Source organism: Anomaloglossus baeobatrachus, chromosome 2 (assembly GCF_048569485.1).
Source record: "Anomaloglossus baeobatrachus isolate aAnoBae1 chromosome 2, aAnoBae1.hap1, whole genome shotgun sequence".
NCBI classification, from domain to species: Eukaryota; Metazoa; Chordata; class Amphibia; order Anura; family Aromobatidae; genus Anomaloglossus; species Anomaloglossus baeobatrachus.
The window spans coordinates 409400313-409425569 of record NC_134354.1 but is presented as its reverse complement, the minus strand read 5'-3'; the positions used below and the strand labels follow the sequence as shown (position 1 = coordinate 409425569).

The window sequence follows — 25257 nt, the reverse complement described above, 5'->3', positions numbered from 1 at the left end:
GGCAAATGAGTATTTTGATCACATGATACTTTTTATACATGTTGTCCTACTCCAAGCTGTATAGGCTTGAGAGCCAACTACCAAATAAGTAAATCAAGTAAAGTGCATCTCTGTAATGAGGAAGAATGTGGTGTAATGACTAGAGTTGAGCGCGGTTCGCGGTTCGAGGTTCTCCAGTTCTAGGCTCGAGTGATTTTGGGGCCTGTTCTAGATCGAACTAGAACTTGAGCTTTTTGCAAAAGCTCGATAGTTCTAGAAACGTTCGAAAACGGTTCTAGCAGCAAAAAAACAGCTAATTCCTAGCTTCGTTTCCGCTGTAATAGTGTAAGTCACTCTGTGAATCACACTATAATGACATTTCAGTGTATAGTGTGCGGGAACAGCGCCTTCAGATCACTGCTGTTTCTATAATGGCGATCGCCATTTTTTTTTTTTTTTTTCCTTGTCTTCCTTCCCTAAGCGTGCGCGTGTTGTGGGGCGGGCCAGCATGTCAGCCAATCACAGACACACACACAGCTAAGTGGACTTTTAGCCAGAGAAGCAACGGCATGTGTGATAGGATGTCCATGTCACATGTCCCTGCATTATAAAACCGGACATTTTCCTCCAGCACGCCATTATCTGCCTTCTGCGTCCTTGGTGTCAGACATCACTGGCGCAGCTCCGTCCTGAGTCCTATCGCCGATACTGCTCTATACACAGCGCTGGACAGCTTAGGGAGAGCACTTTCTATAAGTCCTTTTAAGGGCTCAAACCGGTAGGGTCAGAGCCATAGGTGACAGGTCCTGAAAACAGAGACAGCGTCTGTGTAGCCAAGGTCAGGGATTTCGTCGCTGCATTTCACCATTAGGAGGGAATAGAAAGGCAGGCTTCCATTCCTCTACCCAGAGCCCCACAATCCTGGCACTGTACCCTCCTGTCCTCTGCACACTCCAACTCTTTTTAACTAAACCATTATACTAGCAAACAGTCAGTGTACCTAGTGGCATCCTAAACGTGGCTATTGGACTTTTGTGTAGTCACACTAGTGGAAAGATATTTGCAGCACCTCTGCCTGCATTGCACACTCAAACTCTTTTTAACTAAGCCATTATACTAGCAAACAGTCAGTGTACCTAGTGGCATCCTAAACGTGGCTATTGGACTTTTGTGTAGTCAAACTAGTGCAAAGATATTTGCAGCACCTCTGCCTGCATTGCACACTCAAACTCTTTTTAACTAAGCCATTATACTAGCAAACAGTCAGTGTACCTAGTGGCATCCTAAACGTGGCTATTGGACTCTTGTGTAGTCAAACTAGTGGAAAGATATTTGCAGCACCTCTGCCTGCATTGCACACTCAAACTCTTTTTAACTAAGCCATTATCCTAGCAAACAGTCAGTGTACCTAGTGGCATCCTAAACGTGGCTATTGGACTTTTGTGTAGTCACACTAGTGGAAAGATATTTGCAGCACGTCTGCCTGCATTGCACACTCCAACTCTTTTTAACTAAGCCATTATACTAGCAAACAGTCAGTGTACCTAGTGGCATCCTAAACGTGGCTATTGGACTTTTGTGTAGTCAAACTAGTGGAAAGATATTTGCAGCACCTCTGCCTGCATTGCACACTCCAACTCTTTTTAACTAAGCCATTATACTAGCAAAAAGTCAGTGTACCTAGTGGCATCCTAAACGTGGCTATTGTACTTTTGTGTAGTCACACTAGTGGAAAGATATTTGCAGCACCTCTGCCTGCATTGCACACTCAAACTCTTTTTAACTAAGCCATTATACTAGTAAACAGTCAGTGTACCTAGTGGCATCCTAAACGTGGCTATTGGACTTTTGTGTAGTCACACTAGTGGAAAGATATTTGCAGCACCTCTGCCTGCATTGCACACTCAAACTCTTTTTAACTAAGCCATTATACTAGCAAACAGTCAGTGTACCTAGTGGCATCCTAAACGTGGCTATTGGACTTTTGTGTAGTCACACTAGTGGAAAGATATTTGCAGCACGTCTGCCTGCATTGCACACTCCAACTCATTATAACTAAGCCATTATACTAGCAAACAGTCAGTGTACCTAGTGGCATCCTAAACGTGGCTATTGGACTTTTGTGTAGTCACACTAGTGGAAAGATATTTGCAGCACCTCTGCCTGCATTGCACACTCAAACTCTTTTTAACTAAGCCATTATACTAGCAAACAGTCAGTGTACCTAGTGGCATCCTAAACGTGGCTATTGGACTTTTGTGTAGTCACACTAGTGGAAAGATATTTGCAGCACCTCTGCCTGCATTGCACACTCAAACTCTTTTTAACTAAGCCATTATACTAGCAAACAGTCAGTGTACCTAGTGGCATCCTAAACGTGGCTATTGGACTTTTGTGTAGTCAAACTAGTGCAAAGATATTTGCAGCACCTCTGCCTGCATTGCACACTCAAACTCTTTTTAACTAAGCCATTATACTAGCAAACAGTCAGTGTACCTAGTGGCATCCTAAACGTGGCTATTGGACTCTTGTGTAGTCAAACTAGTGGAAAGATATTTGCAGCACCTCTGCCTGCATTGCACACTCAAACTCTTTTTAACTAAGCCATTATCCTAGCAAACAGTCAGTGTACCTAGTGGCATCCTAAACGTGGCTATTGGACTTTTGTGTAGTCACACTAGTGGAAAGATATTTGCAGCACGTCTGCCTGCATTGCACACTCCAACTCTTTTTAACTAAGCCATTATACTAGCAAACAGTCAGTGTACCTAGTGGCATCCTAAACGTGGCTATTGGACTTTTGTGTAGTCAAACTAGTGGAAAGATATTTGCAGCACCTCTGCCTGCATTGCACACTCCAACTCTTTTTAACTAAGCCATTATACTAGCAAAAAGTCAGTGTACCTAGTGGCATCCTAAACGTGGCTATTGTACTTTTGTGTAGTCACACTAGTGGAAAGATATTTGCAGCACCTCTGCCTGCATTGCACACTCAAACTCTTTTTAACTAAGCCATTATACTAGTAAACAGTCAGTGTACCTAGTGGCATCCTAAACGTGGCTATTGGACTTTTGTGTAGTCACACTAGTGGAAAGATATTTGCAGCACCTCTGCCTGCATTGCACACTCAAACTCTTTTTAACTAAGCCATTATACTAGCAAACAGTCAGTGTACCTAGTGGCATCCTAAACGTGGCTATTGGACTTTTGTGTAGTCACACTAGTGGAAAGATATTTGCAGCACCTCTGCCTGCATTGCACACTCAAACTCTTTTTAACTAAGCCATTATACTAGCAAACAGTCAGTGTACCTAGTGGCATCCTAAACGTGGCTATTGGACTTTTGTGTAGTCAAACTAGTGCAAAGATATTTGCAGCACCTCTGCCTGCATTGCACACTCCAACTCTTTTTAACTAAGCCATTATACTAGCAAACAGTCAGTGTACCTAGTGGCATCCTAAACGTGGCTATTGGACTCTTGTGTAGTCAAACTAGTGGAAAGATATTTGCAGCACCTCTGCCTGCATTGCACACTCAAACTCTTTTTAACTAAGCCATTATCCTAGCAAACAGTCAGTGTACCTAGTGGCATCCTAAACGTGGCTATTGTACTTTTGTGTAGTCACACTAGTGGAAAGATATTTGCAGCACGTCTGCCTGCATTGCACACTCCAACTCTTTTTAACTAAGCCATTATACTAGCAAACAGTCAGTGTACCTAGTGGCATCCTAAACGTGGCTATTGGACTTTTGTGTAGTCAAACTAGTGGAAAGATATTTGCAGCACCTCTGCCTGCATTGCACACTCCAACTCTTTTTAACTAAGCCATTATACTAGCAAAAAGTCAGTGTACCTAGTGGCATCCTAAACGTGGCTATTGTACTTTTGTGTAGTCACACTAGTGGAAAGATATTTGCAGCACCTCTGCCTGCATTGCACACTCAAACTCTTTTTAACTAAGCCATTATACTAGTAAACAGTCAGTGTACCTAGTGGCATCCTAAACGTGGCTATTGGACTTTTGTGTAGTCAAACTAGTGCAAAGATATTTGCAGCACCTCTGCCTGCATTGCACACTCAAACTCTTTTTAACTAAGCCATTATACTAGCAAACAGTCAGTGTACCTAGTGGCATCCTAAACGTGGCTATTGGACTTTTGTGTAGTCAAACTAGTGGAAAGATATTTGCAGCACCTCTGCCTGCATTGCACACTCAAACTCTTTTTAACTAAGCCATTATACTAGCAAACAGTCAGTGTACCTAGTGGCATCCTAAACGTGGCTATTGGACTTTTGTGTAGTCAAACTAGTGGAAAGATATTTGCAGCACCTCTGCCTGCATTGCACACTCAAACTCTTTTTAACTAAGCCATTATACTAGCAAACAGTCAGTGTACCTAGTGGCATCCTAAACGTGGCTATTGTACTTTTGTGTAGTCACACTAGTGGAAAGAAATTTGCAGCACCTCTGCCTGCATTGCACACTCAAACTCTTTTTAACTAAGCCATTATACTAGCAAACAGTCAGTGTACCTAGTGGCATCCTAAACGTGGCTATTGGACCTTTGTGTAATCAAACTAGTGCAAAGATATTTGCAGCACCTCTGCCTGCATTGCACACTCAAACTCTTTTTAACTAAGCCATTATACTAGCAAACAGTCAGTGTACCTAGTGGCATCCTAAACGTGGCTATTGTACTTTTGTGTAGTCACACTAGTGGAAAGAAATTTGCAGCACCTCTGCCTGCATTGCACACTCAAACTCTTTTTAACTAAGCCATTATACTAGCAAACAGTCAGTGTACCTAGTGGCATCCTAAACGTGGCTATTGGACTTTTGTGTAGTCAAACTAGTGCAAAGATATTTGCAGCACCTCTGCCTGCATTGCACACTCAAACTCTTTTTAACTAAGCCATTATACTAGCAAATAGTCAGAGTACCTAGTGGCATCCTAAACGTGGCTATTGTACTTTTGTGTAGTCACACTAGTGGAAAGATATTTGCAGCACCTCTGCCTGCATTGCACACTCAAACTCTTTTTAACTAAGCCATTATACTAGCAAACAGTCAGTGTACCTAGTGGCATCCCAAACGTGGCTATTGTACTTTTGTGTAGTCACACTAGTGGAAAGATATTTGCAGCACCTCTGCCTGCATTGCACACTCAAACTCTTTTTAACTAAGCCATTATACTAGCAAACAGTCAGTGTACCTAGTGGCATCCTAAACGTGGCTATTGGACTTTTGTGTAGTCAAACTAGTGCAAAGATATTTGCAGCACCTCTGCCTGCATTGCACACTCAAACTCTTTTTAACTAAGCCATTATACTAGCAAACAGTCAGTGTACCTAGTGGCATCCTAAACGTGGCTATTGGACTTTTGTGTAGTCAAACTAGTGCAAAGATATTTGCAGCACGTCTGCCTGCATTGCACACTCCAACTCTTTTTAACTAAGCCATTATACTAGCAAACAGTCAGTGTACCTAGTGGCATCCTAAACGTGGCTATTGTACTTTTGTGTAGTCACACTAGTGGAAAGATATTTGCAGCACCTCTGCCTGCATTGCACACTCAAACTCTTTTTAACTAAGCCATTATACTAGCAAACAGTCAGTGTACCTAGTGGCATCCTAAACGTGGCTATTGTACTTTTGTGTAGTCAAACTAGTGCAAAGATATTTGCAGCACCTCTGCCTGCATTGCACACTCAAACTCTTTTTAACTAAGCCATTATACTAGAAAACAGTCAGTGTACCTAGTGGCATCCTAAACGTGGCTATTGGACTTTTGTGTAGTCAAACTAGTGCAAAGATATTTGCAGCACCTCTGCCTGCATTGCACACTCAAACTCTTTTTAACTAAGCCATTATACTAGCAAACAGTCAGTATACCTAGTGGCATCCTAAACGTGGCTATTGGACTTTTGTGTAGTCAAACTAGTGGAAAGATATTTGCAGCATGTCTGCCTGCATTGCACACTCCAACTCTTTTTAACTAAGCCATTATACTTGCAAACAGTCAGTGTACCTAGTGGCATACAAGAAGTGGCTGTTGTACTCCATTAGTGCCCCACTGGTGCAAATCTATGTGCAGCACCTGTGCAGGACACCCTCCTGCTCTGTTTTTAATAAGCTATAATGATAGCAAAAAATACTGCCATTTAGTGGCATCATAGAACTGGCTGTTGTATTCCATTAGTGCCCCACTGGTGCCAAGCTATTTCTAGCACCTGTGCAGGACACCCTCCTGCTCTGTTTTTAATAAGCTATAATGATAGCAAAAAATACTGCCATTTAGTGGCATCATAGAACTGGCTGTTGTATTCCATTAGTGCCCCACTGGTGCCAAGCTATTTCTAGCACCTCTGCAGGACACCCTCCTGCTCTGTTTTTAATAAGCTATAATGATAGCAAAAAATACTGCCATTTAGTGGCATCATAGAACTGGCTGTTGTATTCCATTAGTGCCCCACTGGTGCCAAGCTATTTCTAGCACCTCTGCATGACACCCTCCTGCTCTGTTTTTAATAAGCTATAATGATAGCAAAAAATACTGCCATTTAGTGGCATCGTAGAACTGGCTGTTGTATTCCATTAGTGCCCCACTGGTGCCAAGCTATTTCTAGCACCTCTGCAGGACACCCTCCTGCTCTGTTTTTAATAAGCTATAATGATAGCAAAAAATACTGCCATTTAGTGGCATCATAGAACTGGCTGTTGTATTCCATTAGTGCCCCACTGGTGCCAAGCTATTTATAGCACCTCTACATGACACCCTCATGCACATTTTGCTACGCTAATGTTATAGCAAACTCAGGGAATTCATTGCTGCATTTGATAATTTGGAGGGATAGAAAGTCAGGCTTCCTTTAGCTTTTCCTTCTGTTCATAGACAGCATCTCCAAGAGCAATTTCCCCTCCACGTCTAAGTGTGGAGAGGCAGCTAGTGCGCATGTGTGTGCCGATTTACCCCAGCTGCAGCCTAATTACAGTGTTTCGCCTAGTGAGTATGCTCAGCCTGACTGTGCCATTCCTGACGCTAAGTCTTCATTTCGGGATACAGCGCATACTCCCACACTAAGTGTGAAAAGCCTCTTTGCACAGGTGCTTGCATTCCGTGCCAGGTCTAAGTCCTGTTTTGTGCCTAGACACCATGCCAAAGCTGATAGTCTTTTTTCAGAGACTGTATTTCATGCTACTGAGCATGCTCAGGCACTTACTGCATCAGAGACTAGGTCCGGTAATGAACTCTTTGGCCCTGCCCCTGATGTGGGGGTCCCATATAGACCACAGGGCATCAGGTGTCCTCCCAAATGGCTTGCAGAGGCCCACCCCTATGACTTGTCACCGCATTATTGATGGTCAGACGATGACTGGTGAGGTGTTTGGGTCATGGCAGCCATGAGGTCATCATTGAAGTTGCGGTTCCAAATAGGACGCTAGTTATGCCACTCATGACGTGTCACTCTACTTTTGTCTCCAGGAGGTGCATTGTGGTTCACCCTGGTTTGGGGCGGACCCAGGTTATAAAAGGGGCTGGAGCCAACAAGGAGGTGCGCAGTCTTCTATTATGCTCCGAAAGAGCACACCTCCATGTGTTGAACCCATTGCGGCTTTAGGCCAGAGGTAGGCAGGGATAGGGTGTCGATGCAGGCCACCACCACAGTTGGTAACGCAGAACGGTTAAGACCAGCTCCTGTCCTACCAGTCCTGCTTGTGCAGCCCAGTGGCATTAACAGGCCTGCTGCTGCTGATGCGCCTGCTGTCCACAGGTGTGCCCCTACGCACACGGTCAGCGTACGCAATGGCCCCTGTGTTGTTAACAGGGAGTTCCTGGGCTGGGTGGGCATGTGGACCCTGTGACGCTAACAGGGCTCCCAGTCTCCAGATCCGAATGGCGTCTAACTCGGTTCAGGCTACTATTATTTTCATAGCCACACAGCTCTGTATCCTCCACCAAACCTTCCAGTTGCCAACCTCTCCTTTTCCAACTGGGAGCACGGTGGACACTGACTGCTGATGGGGATATATACCTTTCTCTTTCTTTTCTTATTAATTTTCGTTATATAGCGGTAACATAGTATATACCACTTTATCCAAATCTGCCAGTCCCACTGTAACAGATGGTGTTTCTTCAGCAAATGTTACTGTTGCTTAACCACCAAATCCACGGACCAAAACTTTTTTCCCCTTTCCAACACACCTGTTCCCCTTTCCACCAGCATCTGTCCTTTTTCAACTCATTTTGGTATATGACCAAAAGTGCAACTCTGCAGGGACACCGTACTCAACGCCATCTCAGCACAGCAGCCAGCCCTCGGTCCCTCAGATGTGGACAAGTAAAAGACCATTTCCTCCTATCCATGACAAAGCGTTGAGATTCACTCTGTGCAGCACTGGTGTTTAGTGGAAAAGTAGATCTAAGATTGCGTACCACATTCTGCAGATACTCCTGTATACGTGCGTCCATTTCTATGGCAGGAATTATTTTGCCAAATTTTGTCTTGTACCGGGGATCTAACAGTGTGGCAACCCAGTATTCTGGATTACTTTGAATTCGTACAATCCGAGGGTCATGTTGTAGGTAGTGCAGCAAGAAGGCGCACATGTGTCTTGTGCATCCAGGAGGACCAAGTCCTTGGTGTGTTGGTGGCAGAGAGGTGAGAAACGTGCCTCCTTCCTCTGCCCTCTCCCCACAACCTCGCACAACCGAAATGTGAGCAAGCTCTCACTCATCTGCTGAGTCTTACAAGCCCATCGCCAGTTCGTCCTCCATTTCTTCATGGGCTCCTGCACCTTCCTCAACACTTTTTGCTGATACTATGCGCCCTTGTTAATCCCTCTCCCTCACCATGACTGCCGCATAGGTGCCGCTGACCATCTGGACCTCGTAGATCTTGTTATCCCTTCCGCATATGACTCCTCCTGTACTTCCTCCCCTTCCTCTTGTCCCAACACCTGACTCCGAATAATAATTACAGTGTGCTCCATCATGTAGATGACCAGAATTGTCACGCTGAGAATGACATTGCCAGTGCTAAACATCTTCGTCGACATTTGTAAACTGTGTAGCAGGGTGCATAGGTCCTTGATCTGACACCACTCCAGCAGCGTGATCTGCACCACCTCTGGATCAAGTTATCCCAGGCTATATGTCATAACGTATTGCAGCAGGGTTCGGCGGTGCTGCCACAAACGCTGCAACATGTGCAGATTCAAATTCCTGCGTGTGGGCACATCGCATTTCAGGCGTTTAACCACCAGACCTAAAGACTTCTGTAGCGACGAAAGTTGTTGAGCTGCTGTGTGCGCACGATGGAAGTGAGCACATAGCGAGCGTGCCCGCTGCACAAGGCCATGTAGGCCGTGATGGTGTTTTAAAAATTGCTGGAGAATTAGGTTCAACACGTGAGCCATACAAGGCACGTGTGTCACATTGCCCTGACGATGGCCCGCAGCCAGGTTTGCATCATTGCCGCACACGGCTGTTAAGTCACCAACGGAGTCCGCTCCGTCAATTTGTACTCCGGTCGCCAGGTGACAACGTGTTCCTTTCATGAATAGTGCTGATGATGGGAGAGGAGTCGATGCCAGCGGCGCAGGTGGACGCAGGTTATGCTCACCCACTGGGCTGCATTACCTTGACAGATGCAGAATCTCTGGCTGAATGTAGCTGGTGGGTATCTCACAGATGAAATACCATCATTCAGCTACAACCAATGGGAAGACACCACACCCTTTTTTATGCCCATCCTGTCTGCAGACCACTGCCAGACATAGCTCTGTTTTTACCCCCAGTTCAGTTTTATGATTTTGTGTGCTTGTTACCTGACTACTTTTCCTGCTTGCTGTTTATGTACCTTGTTGGCCGATCCGCATTTCACCTCTGCTTGTTTTCTGATTAAGTCCTGGCCGTCCCATTCTGTTCCTGTTCCTTAATTAATGTTTTGACCCTGCCTGACCACTATTCTCTGGAACTGCAGCCTTCCACAGGTATTAATCACCTTGGGCCCTGTGCAATTCCTAATCCCTGTATAGGGGTTAAAGGGTTTCAGGGTTCTAGGGGTCCTGCTTGGTGAGTGGCTTCCCTCTAGCCTATCATTTACAGCCCATCTGAGTGTGTGGATCAAGGAAGGCGTTACACCGTGCTCTCTGCAGAAGGCCATGTGGGCCAGGATAGTGCTTTAAAAATTGCTGGACAACCAGGTTCAACACGTGAACCACACAAGGCACGTGTGTCACATTGTCACAGCGAAGGGCCGCACCCATGTTTGCATCATTGTCGCACCCGGCCTTCCCTGGCTGCTGGTTGAGTGGAGACAACCATTGATGAAACTCGGTCTCCAGAGCTAACCGTCCACAACTTCTCAGCGGTGTGACTCACATTTCCCATACATTTCAAAGTAAAACTTTGACCGCCTGATGGCATTGAGCTCTGCTGCCAGCATAGTAAGGAGGTGTGTGGTAGTCCTTGTGCGCAGTTACAAGGAAGGGTGGCCTGACCACACAGGGTTTGCGCCAAGGTGGAGGACCCACACGAGGTTGAAGAGGCAGAAGCAGTGTATTAACTTCTACATACAGAAGAAGGATTGAAACAACTCGTGGGGACGGCAAGACTTGTACAGCAGACCCTTCTCCATCTCTCCCCACAGTAACCCATTGCCCAGTCAGCGACATGTAACGCCCCTGTCCATGCTTACTGGGCCAATTATCTGTGGTGAAATGCACCCTGTCACACAGAGTTTCTCAAGGAATCAGTGATGTTTAGTGCGACATGCTGGTGTAGCGCGTGCACGCCTTTGTTGGAGAAGGAGTGGCGCCTGGGCATCGGCTCTTGGGGCACTGCGATGGGCATAAGGTCTCGAAAATCCTCGGTTAAAAAGGTTGGAAAGGCAGCATTTTGGTAGCCAACAGTTTCCAGATGCTGAAAGTCAACCTCTAAGCCATGTCATGCCCTTCTAAAAGCATGTAAAACACAGCGAGGGGACTCCAACCACAGTCTCCCTCGTTTCCACTAACTGGGCCACACACACCCCACTTGACTGGCATCGGTTGAGCCTCCTTTTGAAAAAGAAAAAGATGCTTTGCATGAAGCACTCTCAAAAATACGCGTGCCTTTCCCGTCCCCTGGCTGACCCAGGGGAAGAAAAGTCCTCTGAGAGCCATGACTTGTTCATCTTGGTTCTTTTAGAAACACAGCGAGGGGACTCCAACCACAGTCTCCCTCGTTGCCACTAATTGGGCCACACACACCCCACTTGACTGGCATCACTTGATCCCCTTTTCAAAATGAAACAGATGCTTTGCATGAAGCACTCTCAAAAATACGTGTGCCTTTCCCGTCCCCTGGCTGACCCAGGGGAAGAAAAGTCCTCTGAGAGCCATGACTTGTTCATCTTGGTTCTTTTAGAAACACAGCGAGGGGACTCCAACCACAGTCTCCCTCGTTTCCACTAACTGGGCCACACACACCCCACTTGACTGGCATCGGTTGAGCCCCCTTTTGAAAAAGAAAAAGATGCTTTGCATGAAGCACTCTCAAAAATACGCGTGCCTTTCCCGTCCCCTGGCTGACCCAGGGGAAGAAAAGTCCTCTGAGAGCCATGACTTGTTCATCTTGGTTCTTTTAGAAACACAGCGAGGGGACTCCAACCACAGTCTCCCTCGTTTCCACTAACTGGGCCACACACACCCCACTTGACTGGCATCACTTGATCCCCTTTTCAAAATGAAACAGATGCTTTGCATGAAGCACTCTCAAAAATACGCGTGCCTTTCCCGTCCCCTGGCTGACCCAGGGGAAGAAAAGTCCTCTGAGAGCCATGACTTGTTCATCTTGGTTCTTTTAGAAACACATCGAGGGGACTCCAACCACAGTCTCCCTCGTTTCCACTAACTGGGCCACACACACCCCACTTGACTGGCATCACTTGATCCCCTTTTCAAAATGAAACAGATGCTTTGCATGAAGCACTCTCAAAAATACGCGTGCCTTTCCCGTCCCCTGGCTGACCCAGGGGAAGAAAAGTCCTCTGAGAGCCATGACTTGTTCATCTTGGTTCTTTTAGAAACACAGCGAGGGGACTCCAACCACAGTCTCCCACGTTTGCACTAACTGGGCCACACACACCCCACTTGACTGGCATCGGTTGAGCCCCCTTTTGAAAAAGAAAAAGATGCTTTGCATGAAGCACTCTCAAAAATACGCGTGCCTTTCCCGTCCCCTGGCTGACCCAGGGGAAGAAAAGTCCTTTGAGAGCCATGACTTGTTCATCTTGGTTCTTTTAGAAACACAGCGAGGGGACTCCAACCACAGTCTCCCTCGTTTCCACTAACTGGGCCACACACACCCCACTTGACTGGCATCACTTGATCCCCTTTTCAAAATGAAACAGATGCTTTGCATGAAGCACTCTCAAAAATACGCGTGCCTTTCCCGTCCCCTGGCTGACCCAGGGGAAGAAAAGTCCTCTGAGAGCCATGTCCACATTGTCAGCGGACAGACACGTGTGCTTATCTGCCAGCAGACCCCCAGCAGCACTGAAGACAGGTTCCGAGAGAACGCTGGCTGCAGGACACGACAAGATTCCCAAGGCGTACGTGGCGAGCTCAGGCAATTTATCAAGATTGGAAGCCTAAAATGAGCAGGGCTCAAGTTGCACAATAATGGAATCGATGTTTCCTTGCATATACTCATATATCTGTGTGTCCTCCTCTTTTTCCTTGTCCAGCTGTTTTGTTTTCGCATGAGTATATGTCCTTGTCACTTTCCCATGTGTTTGTGTTGTGTTGTGAGTTGTTTGTCACCTTTTGGACACCTTTGAGGGTGTTTTCTAGGTGTTTTTCTGTGTTTGTGATTGCCTGCCATTGTTTCCTATGCAGTTCGAGTTCGGTTCGTCGAACGTTCGACGAGCCGAACTCGAACGGGACCTCCGTTCGGCGAACCGACCTCGAGCCGAACCGGGACTGGTTCGCTCATCTCTAGTAATGACATCAACACCCTATATAAGGTGTGCTTAATTATTAGGCAACTTCCTTTCCTTTGGTAAAATGGGTCAGAAGAGAGATTTCATAGGCTCTGAAAAGTCCAAAATTGTGAGATGTCTTGCAGAGGGATGCAGCAGTCTTGAAATTGCCAAACATTTGAAGCGTGATCACCGAACAGTCAAGCGTTTCATGGCAAATAGCCAACAGGGTCGCAAGAAGCGTGTTGGGCAAAAAAGGACCAAAATAACTGCCCATGAATTGAGGAAAATCAAGCGTGAAGCTGCCAAGATGCCATTTGCCACCAGTTTGGCCATATTTCAGAGCTGCAACGTTACTGGAGTATCAAATAGCACAAGGTGTACCATACTCAGGGACATGGCCAAGGTAAGGAAGGCTGAAAAACGACCACCTTTGAACAAGAAACATAAGATAAAATGTCAGGATTGGCAAGAAATATCTTAAGGCTGATTTTTCAAAGGTTTTATGGACTGATGAAATGAGAGTGACTCTTGATGGCCCAGATGGATGGGCCAGAGGCTGGATCAGTAAAGGGCAGAGAGCTCCACTCCGACTCAGACGCCAGCAAGGTGGAGGTGGGGTACTGGTATAGGCTGGTATCATCAAAGACGAACTTGTGGGACCTTTTCGGGTTGAGGATGGAGTGAAGCTCAACTCCCAGACCTACTGCCAGTTTCTGGAAGACAACTTCTTCAAGCAGTGGTACAGGAAGAAGTTGGTATTGTTCAAGAAAAACATGATTTTCATGCAGGACAATGCTCCATCACATGCATCCAACTACTCCACAGCGTGGCTGGCCAGTAAAGGTCTAAAAGATATAAAAATAATGACATGACCCCCTTGTTCACCTAATCTGAACCCCATTGAGAACCTGTGGTCCCTCATAAAATGTAAGATCTACAGGGAGGGAAAACAGTACACCTCTCAGAACAGTGTCTAGGAGGCTGTAGTGGCTGCTGCACGCAATGTTGATCGTAAACAGATCAAGCAACTGAGAATCTATGGATGGTAGGCTGTTGAGTGTCATCATAAAGAAAGGTGGCTATATTGGTCACTAATTTTTTTGGGGTTTTGTTTTTGCACGTCAGAAATGTGTATTTCTAAATTTTGTGCAGTTATATTGGTTTACCTGGTGAAAATAAACAAGTGAGATGGGAATATATTTGTTTTTTAGTAGGTTGCCTAATTATTCTGCACAGTAATAGTTACCTGCACAAACAGATATCCTCCTAAGATAGCCAAATCTAAAAAAAAAAACACTCCAACTTTCAAAAATATTAAGTTTTAATATTATAGTCTTTTGGGTTGATTGAGAACATAGTTGTTGATCAATAATAAAAAAAAATCCTCTAAAATACAACTTGCCTAATAATTCTGCACACAGTTGTAGACATCAAAAAGTAGGAAGGAATGCGGGGGGTGTCAGAGACGACAGCAGCCGTTTCGTGCTCACGGGTGCTTCATTGGATCCAGAGTCCAGTGATTGCCACTCCAAAACATTGACTTTGTTATCCTTAAGCCACTTTTTAACCAGTTTGGCAGTATGCTTTGGGTTATTGTCCAATTGGATGATCCATTTTCACCTAAGCTTTAAGTTACTGGCTGATGTCTTGAGATTTTGCTTCAGTATTGCACATAATCTTTCTGCATGATGCCATCTATTTTGTGAAGTGCTGCCACCCTTGTGTTTCCCAGTTGAGGTGGTGTTCTTTGGCTTCAAAGCTTCTCCCTTTTTTCTTCAAGCAGTAACAATGGAAAGTTTGTTTTGGAGTAATCGCTTCTTCCTGGCAGAGTGGCCTTTCAGTTGATACAGTACTCATTTCACTCTGGATAATGGCACAATCTTACCAGCTTCCACCAGCATCTTCACAAGGTCTTTTGCTTTTGTTCTTGGGTTGATATGCACATGTCTGACCAAAGCATGTTCATCTCTAGTACACAGAACCCATCTCCTTCATGAGCAGTATGATGGCTGGACATTCCTATCTTGTTTGCATTTGTGTATAATTGTTTGTACAGATGAACAAGGCACTTTCAGATATATGGAAAATCCACCCAAGGATGAACCACAATTCCGGTCCACAATTCTCTTCCTGAGATCTTGGTTGATTTCTTTTGACTTTCCCATGATGCTACACATAGAAGCAGTGTGTTTCAGGTGTGCATTAAAATACAGCCACAGGTGTGTCTCTAATTAGGTTTATTGGCAAAATCTGAGCTATCAGAAGCTTCCTAAGACATAACATCATCATATGGGCTGTCCCATATTGTTTAAAGGCATAGTACTGTTAGTGTATGTAAACGTTTGACTCTGCAGAAAGTAATAAAAATACCTTAACCCCTTAGTGACGGAGCTAATTTTCACCTTAATGACCAGACCAAATTTTGCAATTCTGACCAGTGTCACTTCATGAGGTTATAACTCTGGAACGCTTCAACGGATCCCGGTGATTCTGAGATTGTTTTTTCGTCACATATTGGACTTCATGTTAGTACCAAATTTAGGACAATATTTTTTGCGTTTATTGAAGAAAAAAATTGAATATTGGCAAAAAGTTTGAAAATTTAGCAATTTTCAACTTTTGAATTTTTATACCGTTAAACCAGAGATTTCTGTGACACAAAATAGTTAATAAATAACATTTCCCACATGTCTACTTTACATCAGCACAATTTTGGAAACAAAATTTTTTTTTGTTAGGAAGTTAGAGGGGTTCAAAGTTTATCAGCGATTTCTCATTTTTACATCAAAATTTACAAAACCATTTTTTTAGGGACCACATCACATTTGAAGTGACTTCAATAGGCCTAGATGACAGAAAATACCCAAAAGTGACACCATTCTAAAAACTGCACCCCCCAAAGTACTCAAAACCACATTCAAGAAGTTTATTAACCCTTCAGGTGCTTCACATGAACAAAAGCAATGTGGAATGAAAAAAAGCAAAAATTAAATTTTACCTAAAAATGTTGCTCTAACCCAAATTTATTCACTTTTAGAAGAACTAACACAACCAAATGGACCCCAAAACTTGTTCCCCACTTTCTTATGAGTGCGCCGATACCCCACATGTGGTCAGAAACCTCTGTTTGGACAAATGGGAGGGCTCGGAACAGAAGGAGCAATATTTGAATTTTGGAAAGCAAATTTGGCTGAAATAGATTGCGAGCACCATGTTGCATTTACAGGTCCGCTAAGGTACCTAAACAGAAGAAACCCCTCACAAGTGACACCATTTTGGAAACTAGACCCCTCAAGGCTTCTATCTAGGGGTATAGTGAGCATTTTAGATCCACAGGTACTTCACAGATTTTGTTAACGTTACGTTGTCATATTGAAAATTTTAATAATTTTCTCAAAAATGTTGCTTTAGCATCAATTTTCTCACTTTTTCAAGAGGTAATTCCAAAAATTTGACCTCAAGGTTTGTTAACCACTTTTTTATGAGCGCGGTGATACCTCACATGTGGTCTGAAACCTTTGTTTGGACAAATGGGAGGGCTTGGAACGAAAGGAGCAATATTTGAATTTTGGAAAGGAAATTTGGCTGAAAAAGATTGCGGGCACCATGTCACATTTGGAGGACCCCTAAGGTACCTAAACAGCAGAAACCCCACACAAGTGACCCCATTTTGGAAACTAGGCCCCTCAAGGAATTTATCTAGATGTTTGGTGAGTACCCTGAACCCCCAGGTGCTTCACAGAATTTTATAACGTTGAGCCATGAAAAAAAAAAAAAAACATTTTACCACAAAATTGTTATTTCAACCAGGTAGCTTTTTTTTTTACAAGAGTAAAAGGAAAAAATTCAGCATAACATTTATTGTGCAATTTCTCCTGAGTTTGGCGATACCTTATATGTGGTGGAAATCAACTGTTTGGGCGCATGGCAGGGCTCGGAAGGGAAGGAGTGCCATTTGACTGCAAAATTGGCTGGAATCAATAGCGGACGCCAGGTTGCATTTGGAGAGCCCCTGAGGTGCCTAAACAGTGGAAGTCCCCCACAAGTGACTCCATTCTGGAAACAAGACACCTCAAGGCTTTTATCTAGGTGTATAGTGAGCAGTATGAATCCACGAATACTTCACAGAATTTGATAAGCTTAGGTTGCCATATTGAAAATTTTCATTTTTTTCACAAAAATGTTGCTTCAGCATCAAATTTCTCACTTTTTCAAGAGACAACAACAAACCGTGGACCCAACAGGTTGTTATCCAATGTCTTATGAGCACAGGGATACCCCACATGTGGCCAAAAACCTCTGTTTGGATAAATGGGAGGGCTTGGAATGGAAGCAGCACCATTTGAATTCTGGAAAAGTTGAAATAAATTGCGGGCACCATGTCACATTTGCAGGGCCCCTTGGGTACCTATACATTAGAAACCCCCACAAGTGACCCCATTTTGGAAACTGGATTTTATTCAGGAGTATAATAAGCATTTTGAATCCACAGGTACTTCACAAAAATGTTGCTGTAGCAACCAATGTCTCACTTTTAGGCTATGTGGCCATGAGCCAGCGACACGGCGTCTAGTACACAGTGTCAGCCTCCTGCAGAGATGTGAGTGTTGTCCACGGGAGAACGCAGCTGCCCATGCCCACGATTTGGGTTCAGGCCGCTGTGGAGCTCTATGCTACCTGCAGAGAACACTCATCTCCGCAGCATAAATTGACATGCTGAGGCTCGGGAAGCTGCGCCACAGGTCAGTTTATGTGGCGGAGAAAAGAAGCACATTGGGCAAGCACATTGGGCATGGGATTTCTAAAAATCCTTCCACTGTGCTTCTACTGCACAATGCAGCGTTATGGACGCAGGGAAAACACTCTGCGCCCAAAACGCTGCAAATCCTGATTGTGGGCGCACAGCCTAAAATGCTACAATGGATGAATGGATACATGTCAAACATATATAACGTCCCACCCCCTGCATATTCTAAGCTGGCGCCCTTTAGTGCCTTTCATGTGGCACTAAAGGGTGCCTAGCCTTGTATTTAGCCCCCCAAAAAAATAATAATTAAAATAAACGACGTGGGGTCCCCCCCATTTTTGATAGCCAGCTAGGGTAAAGCAGACAGCTGTAGCCTGCAAACCACAGCTGACAGCTTCACCTTGTCTGGTGATCAATTTGGAGGGCTCCCCAGGCGTTTTTTTTTAAAAAAAAAAACGTGGGGTCCCCCCCAAATTAGATCACCAGCCAAGGTGAAGCGGACAGCTGGGGTCTGGTATTCTCAGGGTGGGAAGAGCCATGGTTATTGGACTCTTCCCAGCCTAAAAATAGCAGGCCGCAGCCGCCCCAGAAGTGGCGCATCCATTAGATGCGCCAATCCTGGCGCTTCGCCCCAGCTCATCCCGCGCCCTGGTGCGGTGGCAGACGGGGTAATATATGGGGTTGATACCAGCTGTAATGTCACCTGGCATCAAGCCCTGGGGTTAGTGATGTCACGGCATCTAAACAGATACCCGACATCACTAACCCAGTCAAGTAATAGACAAAAAAAAAAAGACAAAAAAAAATTTATTTGAAAAAAAAACTCCCCGAAACATTCCTCTTTCCCCAATTTATTGAAAATAAAGAAATTACGGTCGCTGTAATCCGCTGTAATCCGTGAGGTCCCACGCCGACTCTGGATCTTCTAGAATATGGGGGGCACGTTCAGGGAACGTATCCCCCATTTTCTGGAAGAGCAAGCTCTCCATGAGCAGTGTGGGTGCAGTAATCTGAGAATACTGCACTCACACTGCCCCGGTCCAACTTAGGGCAGAGTGACCTGCAGTAACCTCATTCCAGAATATGAGGGGCACGCTCACAGAACGTACCCCCCATTTTCTGGAACAGCAGTCTCTCCATGTGAGGACCACACTCCTCACATGGAGAGACTGCTGATTACTGCACTCACTCTCCCCCGGTCCACAGTGGAGCAGCCTGTGCATCAGCGACGTCAGCGTCCCTGCAAGACTGACGTCGCTGATGCACAGGCTGCTCCACTGTGGACCGGGGGAGGAATCCAGCTGACAGCCGCTGTCTGCGCATGCGCCGTCAGCATTCAAGAAGGAGGCGGCGTGATCGCGGGACGGATCACCAGACAGGTAACGTATGACCGGGGGCTCGGGGGCTCAGGGGCTGGGGGGATGGGGGGGGTGATGGGGGGTGACCTAGTGGGACCTGGGGGGACACCTTTCTGCCGCATGTGACGTGTCACATGCGGCAGAAAGAGCAGAATGAATGCGGGGGAGGGGGGGTGGCTCTGGAGACCCGGAGGGGGCTCCGGTGACCAGAGGGCTCCGGTGGACCGGAGGAGGGGTCAGGGGGAGGACATTTCCCTCCGATCTGAAATGTTTGATCATTTCAGATCGGAGGGAAATGAATGCAGAGCCGGCGGCGGCAGTTTTCAGCGCGCGTCGGCGCCATCTTGCACGCTCCGGAGGGGGGCTCTGAAGAACTGGAGGGGGCTCCAGGGACCAAAGAGCTCCGGTGTACCGGAGGAGAGGTCAGGAGGGGGACATTTCCCTCCGATCTGAAATGTTTGATCATTTCAGATCGGAGGGAAATGAATGCAGAGGCGGCGGCGGCGGGAGTTTTCAGCGCGCGGCGGCGCCATCTTGGATTTTCCGGAGTGGGGGGGGGTTGGATGGATTTCTCCGGTACCGGGGGCTTTGGGGGCACTAAGGGCTCACATTTATTTCTCATCTGACATGTTTGATCACGTCAGATGAGAAATAAATAAATTTTACCAGCCATTTTTTTTTTTTTTATGTTGTCGCCGGTATACGGTGTATACCGGCGATCGCATTAACGGGGTGCATACAAAACACCCCGATTCATAATCTGGGGGGTCTCAGCTACCCCCGGTAGCTGAAACCCCCGAGATTTTTCGTCACTGGGGGGCGCTACAGGGTTTTTCCGGCCTGACGTCTCAAGACGTCGGAACAGAATAAGTACCCTGTTTTTCCGACGTCTTGAGACGTTAGGCCGTCGCTATGGGGTTAAAGCAGTCCCTCTCTCTCGTTTTCATGGCATTTGGCAAATATAAATAATTTTGGTAATCCTAATTGACCTACATCAGGAAAGGTTTATTCTGCTTTCATGTCAGATAGTGAGAAAACATGTATATGTGTTTTTTTAGATAGTGTATGTAAACTTCTGGTTTCAACTATGTATATATTTTTTTTTGCACTCACTTTTGCATCAGGGAAAATATAAAACAAAGAAAAAGAAAAATTTCTATTTCTCAGATTTGATATCTTTATTTTTTTTACAATCCCAAAGTAACAATAAAATAAATTTTAAATTGTGTTCTCCATTACGTAGCAATTACTATATTTTGAACACTTTGTCATACTGACAGTGGCTATTTGTTTTACTTTGTTTTTGTTTTTTTGCTTTCTTATTTATTTTTCACATTGTGCTCCCCTGTCCAGCATTTCCTACAAGACCTTTCAACTTTTTAATACATTTTGTTATTGCTGATTGTCCCTGTAACTGGGGCTGGCATATTAGGCAGCAATATTGATCTTGGTGATTCAGAATCTGAATTTTCGATTAGCATCTATCCATAGTCACCTATGCATACACATGTTTTTAGGATTGATAAAATTATCATCAATTTTATTTATAGAACTTTACAGTTTTCACTTTGTTATTAATTTTTTGGCAAGTTATACATACTGTACTAACAGGGAATGTGTTGGTGAGTAATGGAATCTTAGTTCACAGGTGGCACTATTGCCTGTTTCAGTTTTTCAGATATATTTTTGTCTTGTTTCTAGTATTGATATTCAGTAACTTAACATTGATGCCACTTCACCTGGAGGTAGACTGAGGGGATAAAAGGATAAAACAATCTGGTGTGATATTTCTAAAACTTTTTTATGTTCACAGAACAACTATCAGCTGTAGCCGTCAGTGCTCAGAGAGCAGCCCTTGGTGGGGCAGGCATTACGGGACCACCTGGACCTCCTGGACCACCAGGCCCACCTGGAGAACAAGGGCCACATGGACCACATGGGCCTCGGGGTATCCCTGGCATTATTGGAGTTATGGGCCAAATTGGAAATACAGGCCCTAAAGGTTTGTAAACTTGTATACCTTGAGCTGAAAATAATAATGAAAGCAAAAAAACAAAAAAATATTCTAATTGAATGAATTATTGTAAGTTGAATAAGTATTCTAATAAAATAAATTATAAGCATTTTATATTCATAAATTAATCTATGTAGATTTGTATTATTGTCCCTGATGCTAACTAAGAAAGAAGAAAGTTGAGTGAGCAGATATACTCTAGAGAAGCTGTATGTTTTATTTGCATAGTATGGTTACTCCTGGATGATAAATAATGTACAACTTTTACTTGTTCAATTTGCATTTGCAGCAGAGCTACTAGTAGAAAATCACACTGGAAAACCTAATCAGTTACAGTTCAGATCTGTGATATAGAGAAGTTTCAATATTTGCATAAAGTTAAAGACTTTTCTTAATTCTTCCAGGTAAACGAGGAGAAAAGGGAGATAGAGGAGAAGAGGGCCGTGGACACCAAGGTCTTCCTGGACCTCACGGAATTACAGGTGAGACTGGTACAGATGTTGTTTGGCCTGATTATGCTATAATTATTCCACAACCTTCTCTTCTGACAAAATTTTAATCTCATCCAAAATAGGCCTCACAGGGTTATATTAGATGTATAAACAGCAATTCTTTGTAATGAAGACCTGGGAGATGTTTCACGCATATTAAAAATAAATCTCTTTTTCTCAGGTCTTCCTGGCATTCCTGGTTATGCAATTGATGGAAAAGATGGAGAAAGAGGCCCAGAAGGTGCTGCAGGACAACCTGGTAGACCTGGCTTGCCTGGACCAGCAGGTCTAACAGGATTTTGTGAAGCAGCAGCATGTTTGGCAGCATCTGCATATGCTCCAGCCTCTCTGACTGAACCTGGCGCCATCAAAGGTTAATGATCATACTGTTCTTTTCAAGTATTCCCCAGGACATAAGAGAGAAACTGAAAATTGACATCAAATGGAAGCAATTTCCTGCTGGATGGACCCACACCCCAATTAAGCCATCTTGATGGGTTTCTTACAGCAGAGAGGAGGTTATTGTGAGCAACATAACTATTAACTTTGGGAGGAACAGGAAAACATTTCTAGAAGTCATTATAATTATTCAGTGACCGTATACTATCGACCACTTTCCTCCTAAACACTGACCTCAAAACTATCCTTTCTTTTCCACATTTTTTGATAAGTGAAGATATCTCTGACTTTAATGATGGCTTTGGAAGATGTATAGTCACCGTGTCATGCCCACCACCGGACATATAAAGCAATGTATGTTTATTCCTGTTATTGCAGACCTCAATGAAGCCGTAGGGCACCCTCATATTTTGTCACTCTTCTAAAGGAAGGGGTGATTGGAAATGCCTTAACTGTAATTGTCAGTGTACAATCGTTTTGAAGTTGAAAAAAAATTGATATATAAGTCATGATTGGTTTTGCTTTATTTCTTGTAATCTATCATTTGACCCTATCTTATGTAAGTGATTTGACACAGACGGACAAGTCACAGGCACCATCATTGAACCTGGGGGTTCATATCAAAATGAGGTTCATTCCAGTAGTGATTTAGGCTGTTTTAGCAGTCTGGAGACTTGTTATAGTAGCAATCACTTATCAGGCACATGTATATCATGTCTAGTAAAAATCTCTATTAGAGGACTAAGCCCCCTTTTTCTACTGTATATAAGCGCTTAATGAAAAGTATTGGACACACCAAATGTGCATTGAGATTTACCTGTAACATAAGACCACCAATAATACTTATTTAGTCCAATATGCAAGTAGTGGATAATATCTACAAAAATATGTAAACCACAGAGAAGCATTTATTAATACTGGTGCAAAAGAAAAAAGTGCTATATCCACATTCACCACTTTTTGTCACATGTATTTGTGGCTTTGGGTTACTACAACATTGACACACCAGCATTGGAGAGTCCTCCAATGTAAAAAGACTTAGAATTGTGAATTCTATATTTCCTGATAGCAACTGATGTTATATTATATCACAAGTATATGGTGTTAATTTTGTGCTTGTATGCTTATTTCTGACTTTATAAAGCATGGCAGCCTTTGTGTATGTCTTGTTATGTATGTCTCTATGCTTTCCCTTGTATGTGTGTGGCGTTGGTGTCTGCTATGTTCTGGATCATCTGTCTCTTCTGTTTGTGTTATGTGTAATTCTTTTATCTGTTCTGATGTCAGTCTTGTCCCTGTGTTTGTGTCTACAGAGGGTAGGTTTCTTGTGCTACGTGTTTTTAGTGTGTGTCTGTTGTCCGTTTGTGTTTTATATGTCTGGACTTGTTTCATGTGTGTCGGTCTATGTGTTTTTAATCTGCTTGAGTTTCGTCTTAGTTGTGTGTTTCTGTTTATTATTGTCTTATTTAATGTTTTTGTGTGTCTTTGTCACAATTACATGTCTATTTAGTTGTATGTCAAAAGGAAAATATGGCGCATGAACTGTTTTTGGTGTATAAAGTGGCTTGAGATCCTTTTATTCATCCTTTTTCGTTGTGCAGCATTTTTGTACTCTATTAAGAAGCACTTATGTCTTTATACATTCTGCCTGGCATCTTTCCCTTGTCTAATTCTATGTTCACTGTCTTTCTTATGCCATTGCGTCTGTGCCTATTAACTCTATACAATATATACAAATTCACCTAATGTCATTTGTATTTGTGAATTATATGACCCATGTGTGGCTGTTATAGTGTGAAACAATCTATCTATATCTGGTTTGTGTCATAGTAGATATTACCCATAAACTGTAAAAGCCAAAAGGTAAGGGGTGCCTGTGTCCCAGTATTCAGTGAGATGAAATGGAGCTGCCTAGTGAACTTGTCTGTGTATTAGAAATAAATGAAATCAGTATCTTCAAGTATGTGATAAGATATGGGAGGTCAGTCTTCTGAAGTCTGTGTTTTAGGAGGTCAGAGGTAAATGTTCTTCATTGTCATTAAAACCTATTTTAATATAATGTCTGTTTTCTTCTGCACTCTGCACATTTTGCAAATTTCCCTCACCCTTTTCCATTCCCTTTGCTAGTTATTCCAATGAAATGATAGAAAAAAGACCTTCCTGACAAAGTTCATATTTGTTAAACTGTAATTTAAGTGTGCTTGTATTTTATCTCCAATTCACCATAGTTAAAGGGAACCTGTCATATTAAAAAAGAGGTCTAATCTGTGAACAATATATCATAGAGCAGGAGAGAAGATGTACAAAGTGATATATAGTTTTACGTTAAAGATTCTTTATAGCTAATATTTCATTCATTAAAACCTCTGCATTTTCTGTCAGTAAGATTCCAGTGCATGGTCCTATTCAGAAATTAACAGCCTTCTCTGCATGAATAAGTCTACAGAGATAGCGGTCAATCACTATGTAGAACCACCCACTGGACTACTTATCATAGAGCGGAGAATAAGAGCAATACCTGTACATTGTAAGTTATACTGAATCTTTTCGCACATCACCTATATTTTGAACTGCTCATTTTCTCCTTCTCTATAACATGATATTTCCAAATTGGACTGCAGTTTAAACATGACAGGTTCCCTTTAAACTGTCCTTAGTTGTGTGGTTGTCCTATGTTATGCCACCGTAGACCTAATTTTAATGTTCCTCAAAATGTAAATCTATGTAAATGATTATTTTATAAATAACTGAAAGAATAATTTTTTGCGTAAACAAAGAATAAAGCAAGTTGGGGTGTAGTTTTTTTTCCGCGATTGCTGTGAGTTGTGCTTTTCAGTGAAATGAGAAATCAGAAACACATATCCTGTTTTGAAAAAGGCTCAATCTCCTGCTGGTATGCTAATGAGGCCAGAACTAGTCACAAGGGCATTAGTTCCCTTGGCTAGTTGGCCACCTTAGCATGTAAACACGCCCTTATGGACTTGCTAACATGCTAATGAATGAGCAGCATCAGAGGTATGGTCACTCTCACCTCTGCTGCCACCGCTGGTTTTTGTCTCAGTGCGCATGATCAGAACGTCTTTGGACTTCCTGGCATGTGCACAGCTCCATCTTGAAGCCGGGACGCGTACACCAGGCTTCATAGTATGCATGAATGGAAGTCCAGGACTTCTGATCATGCGCACAGAGCATCCAGCATTGGGCACGGTGGCAGCAGAGAAGTGAGATCGACCAGGCCTCTGATGCAGCGCGTTCATTAGCATGTTAGCATGCCCACATAGGCGTGCTTACATGCTA

The 25257-nt window shown here is 43.8% G+C and overlaps 1 protein-coding gene across 2 annotated transcripts in view; it reads left to right on the top strand.

Moving 5' to 3' along the window:
* The window catches only part of COL9A2 (collagen type IX alpha 2 chain), a 181964-nt gene extending 157215 nt beyond the window's left edge, over positions 1–24749 (top strand). For both annotated transcript variants that reach the window (XM_075336118.1, XM_075336119.1), the window contains 3 exons: positions 20870–21058; positions 21475–21552; positions 21743–24749. In XM_075336118.1, the coding sequence (XP_075192233.1) occupies positions 20870–21058; positions 21475–21552; positions 21743–21939 (464 nt within the window). In that variant the 3' untranslated portion in view covers positions 21940–24749. The remainder of the gene's footprint in view (positions 1–20869; positions 21059–21474; positions 21553–21742) is intronic.
* Positions 24750–25257: the final 508 nt, after the last annotated feature.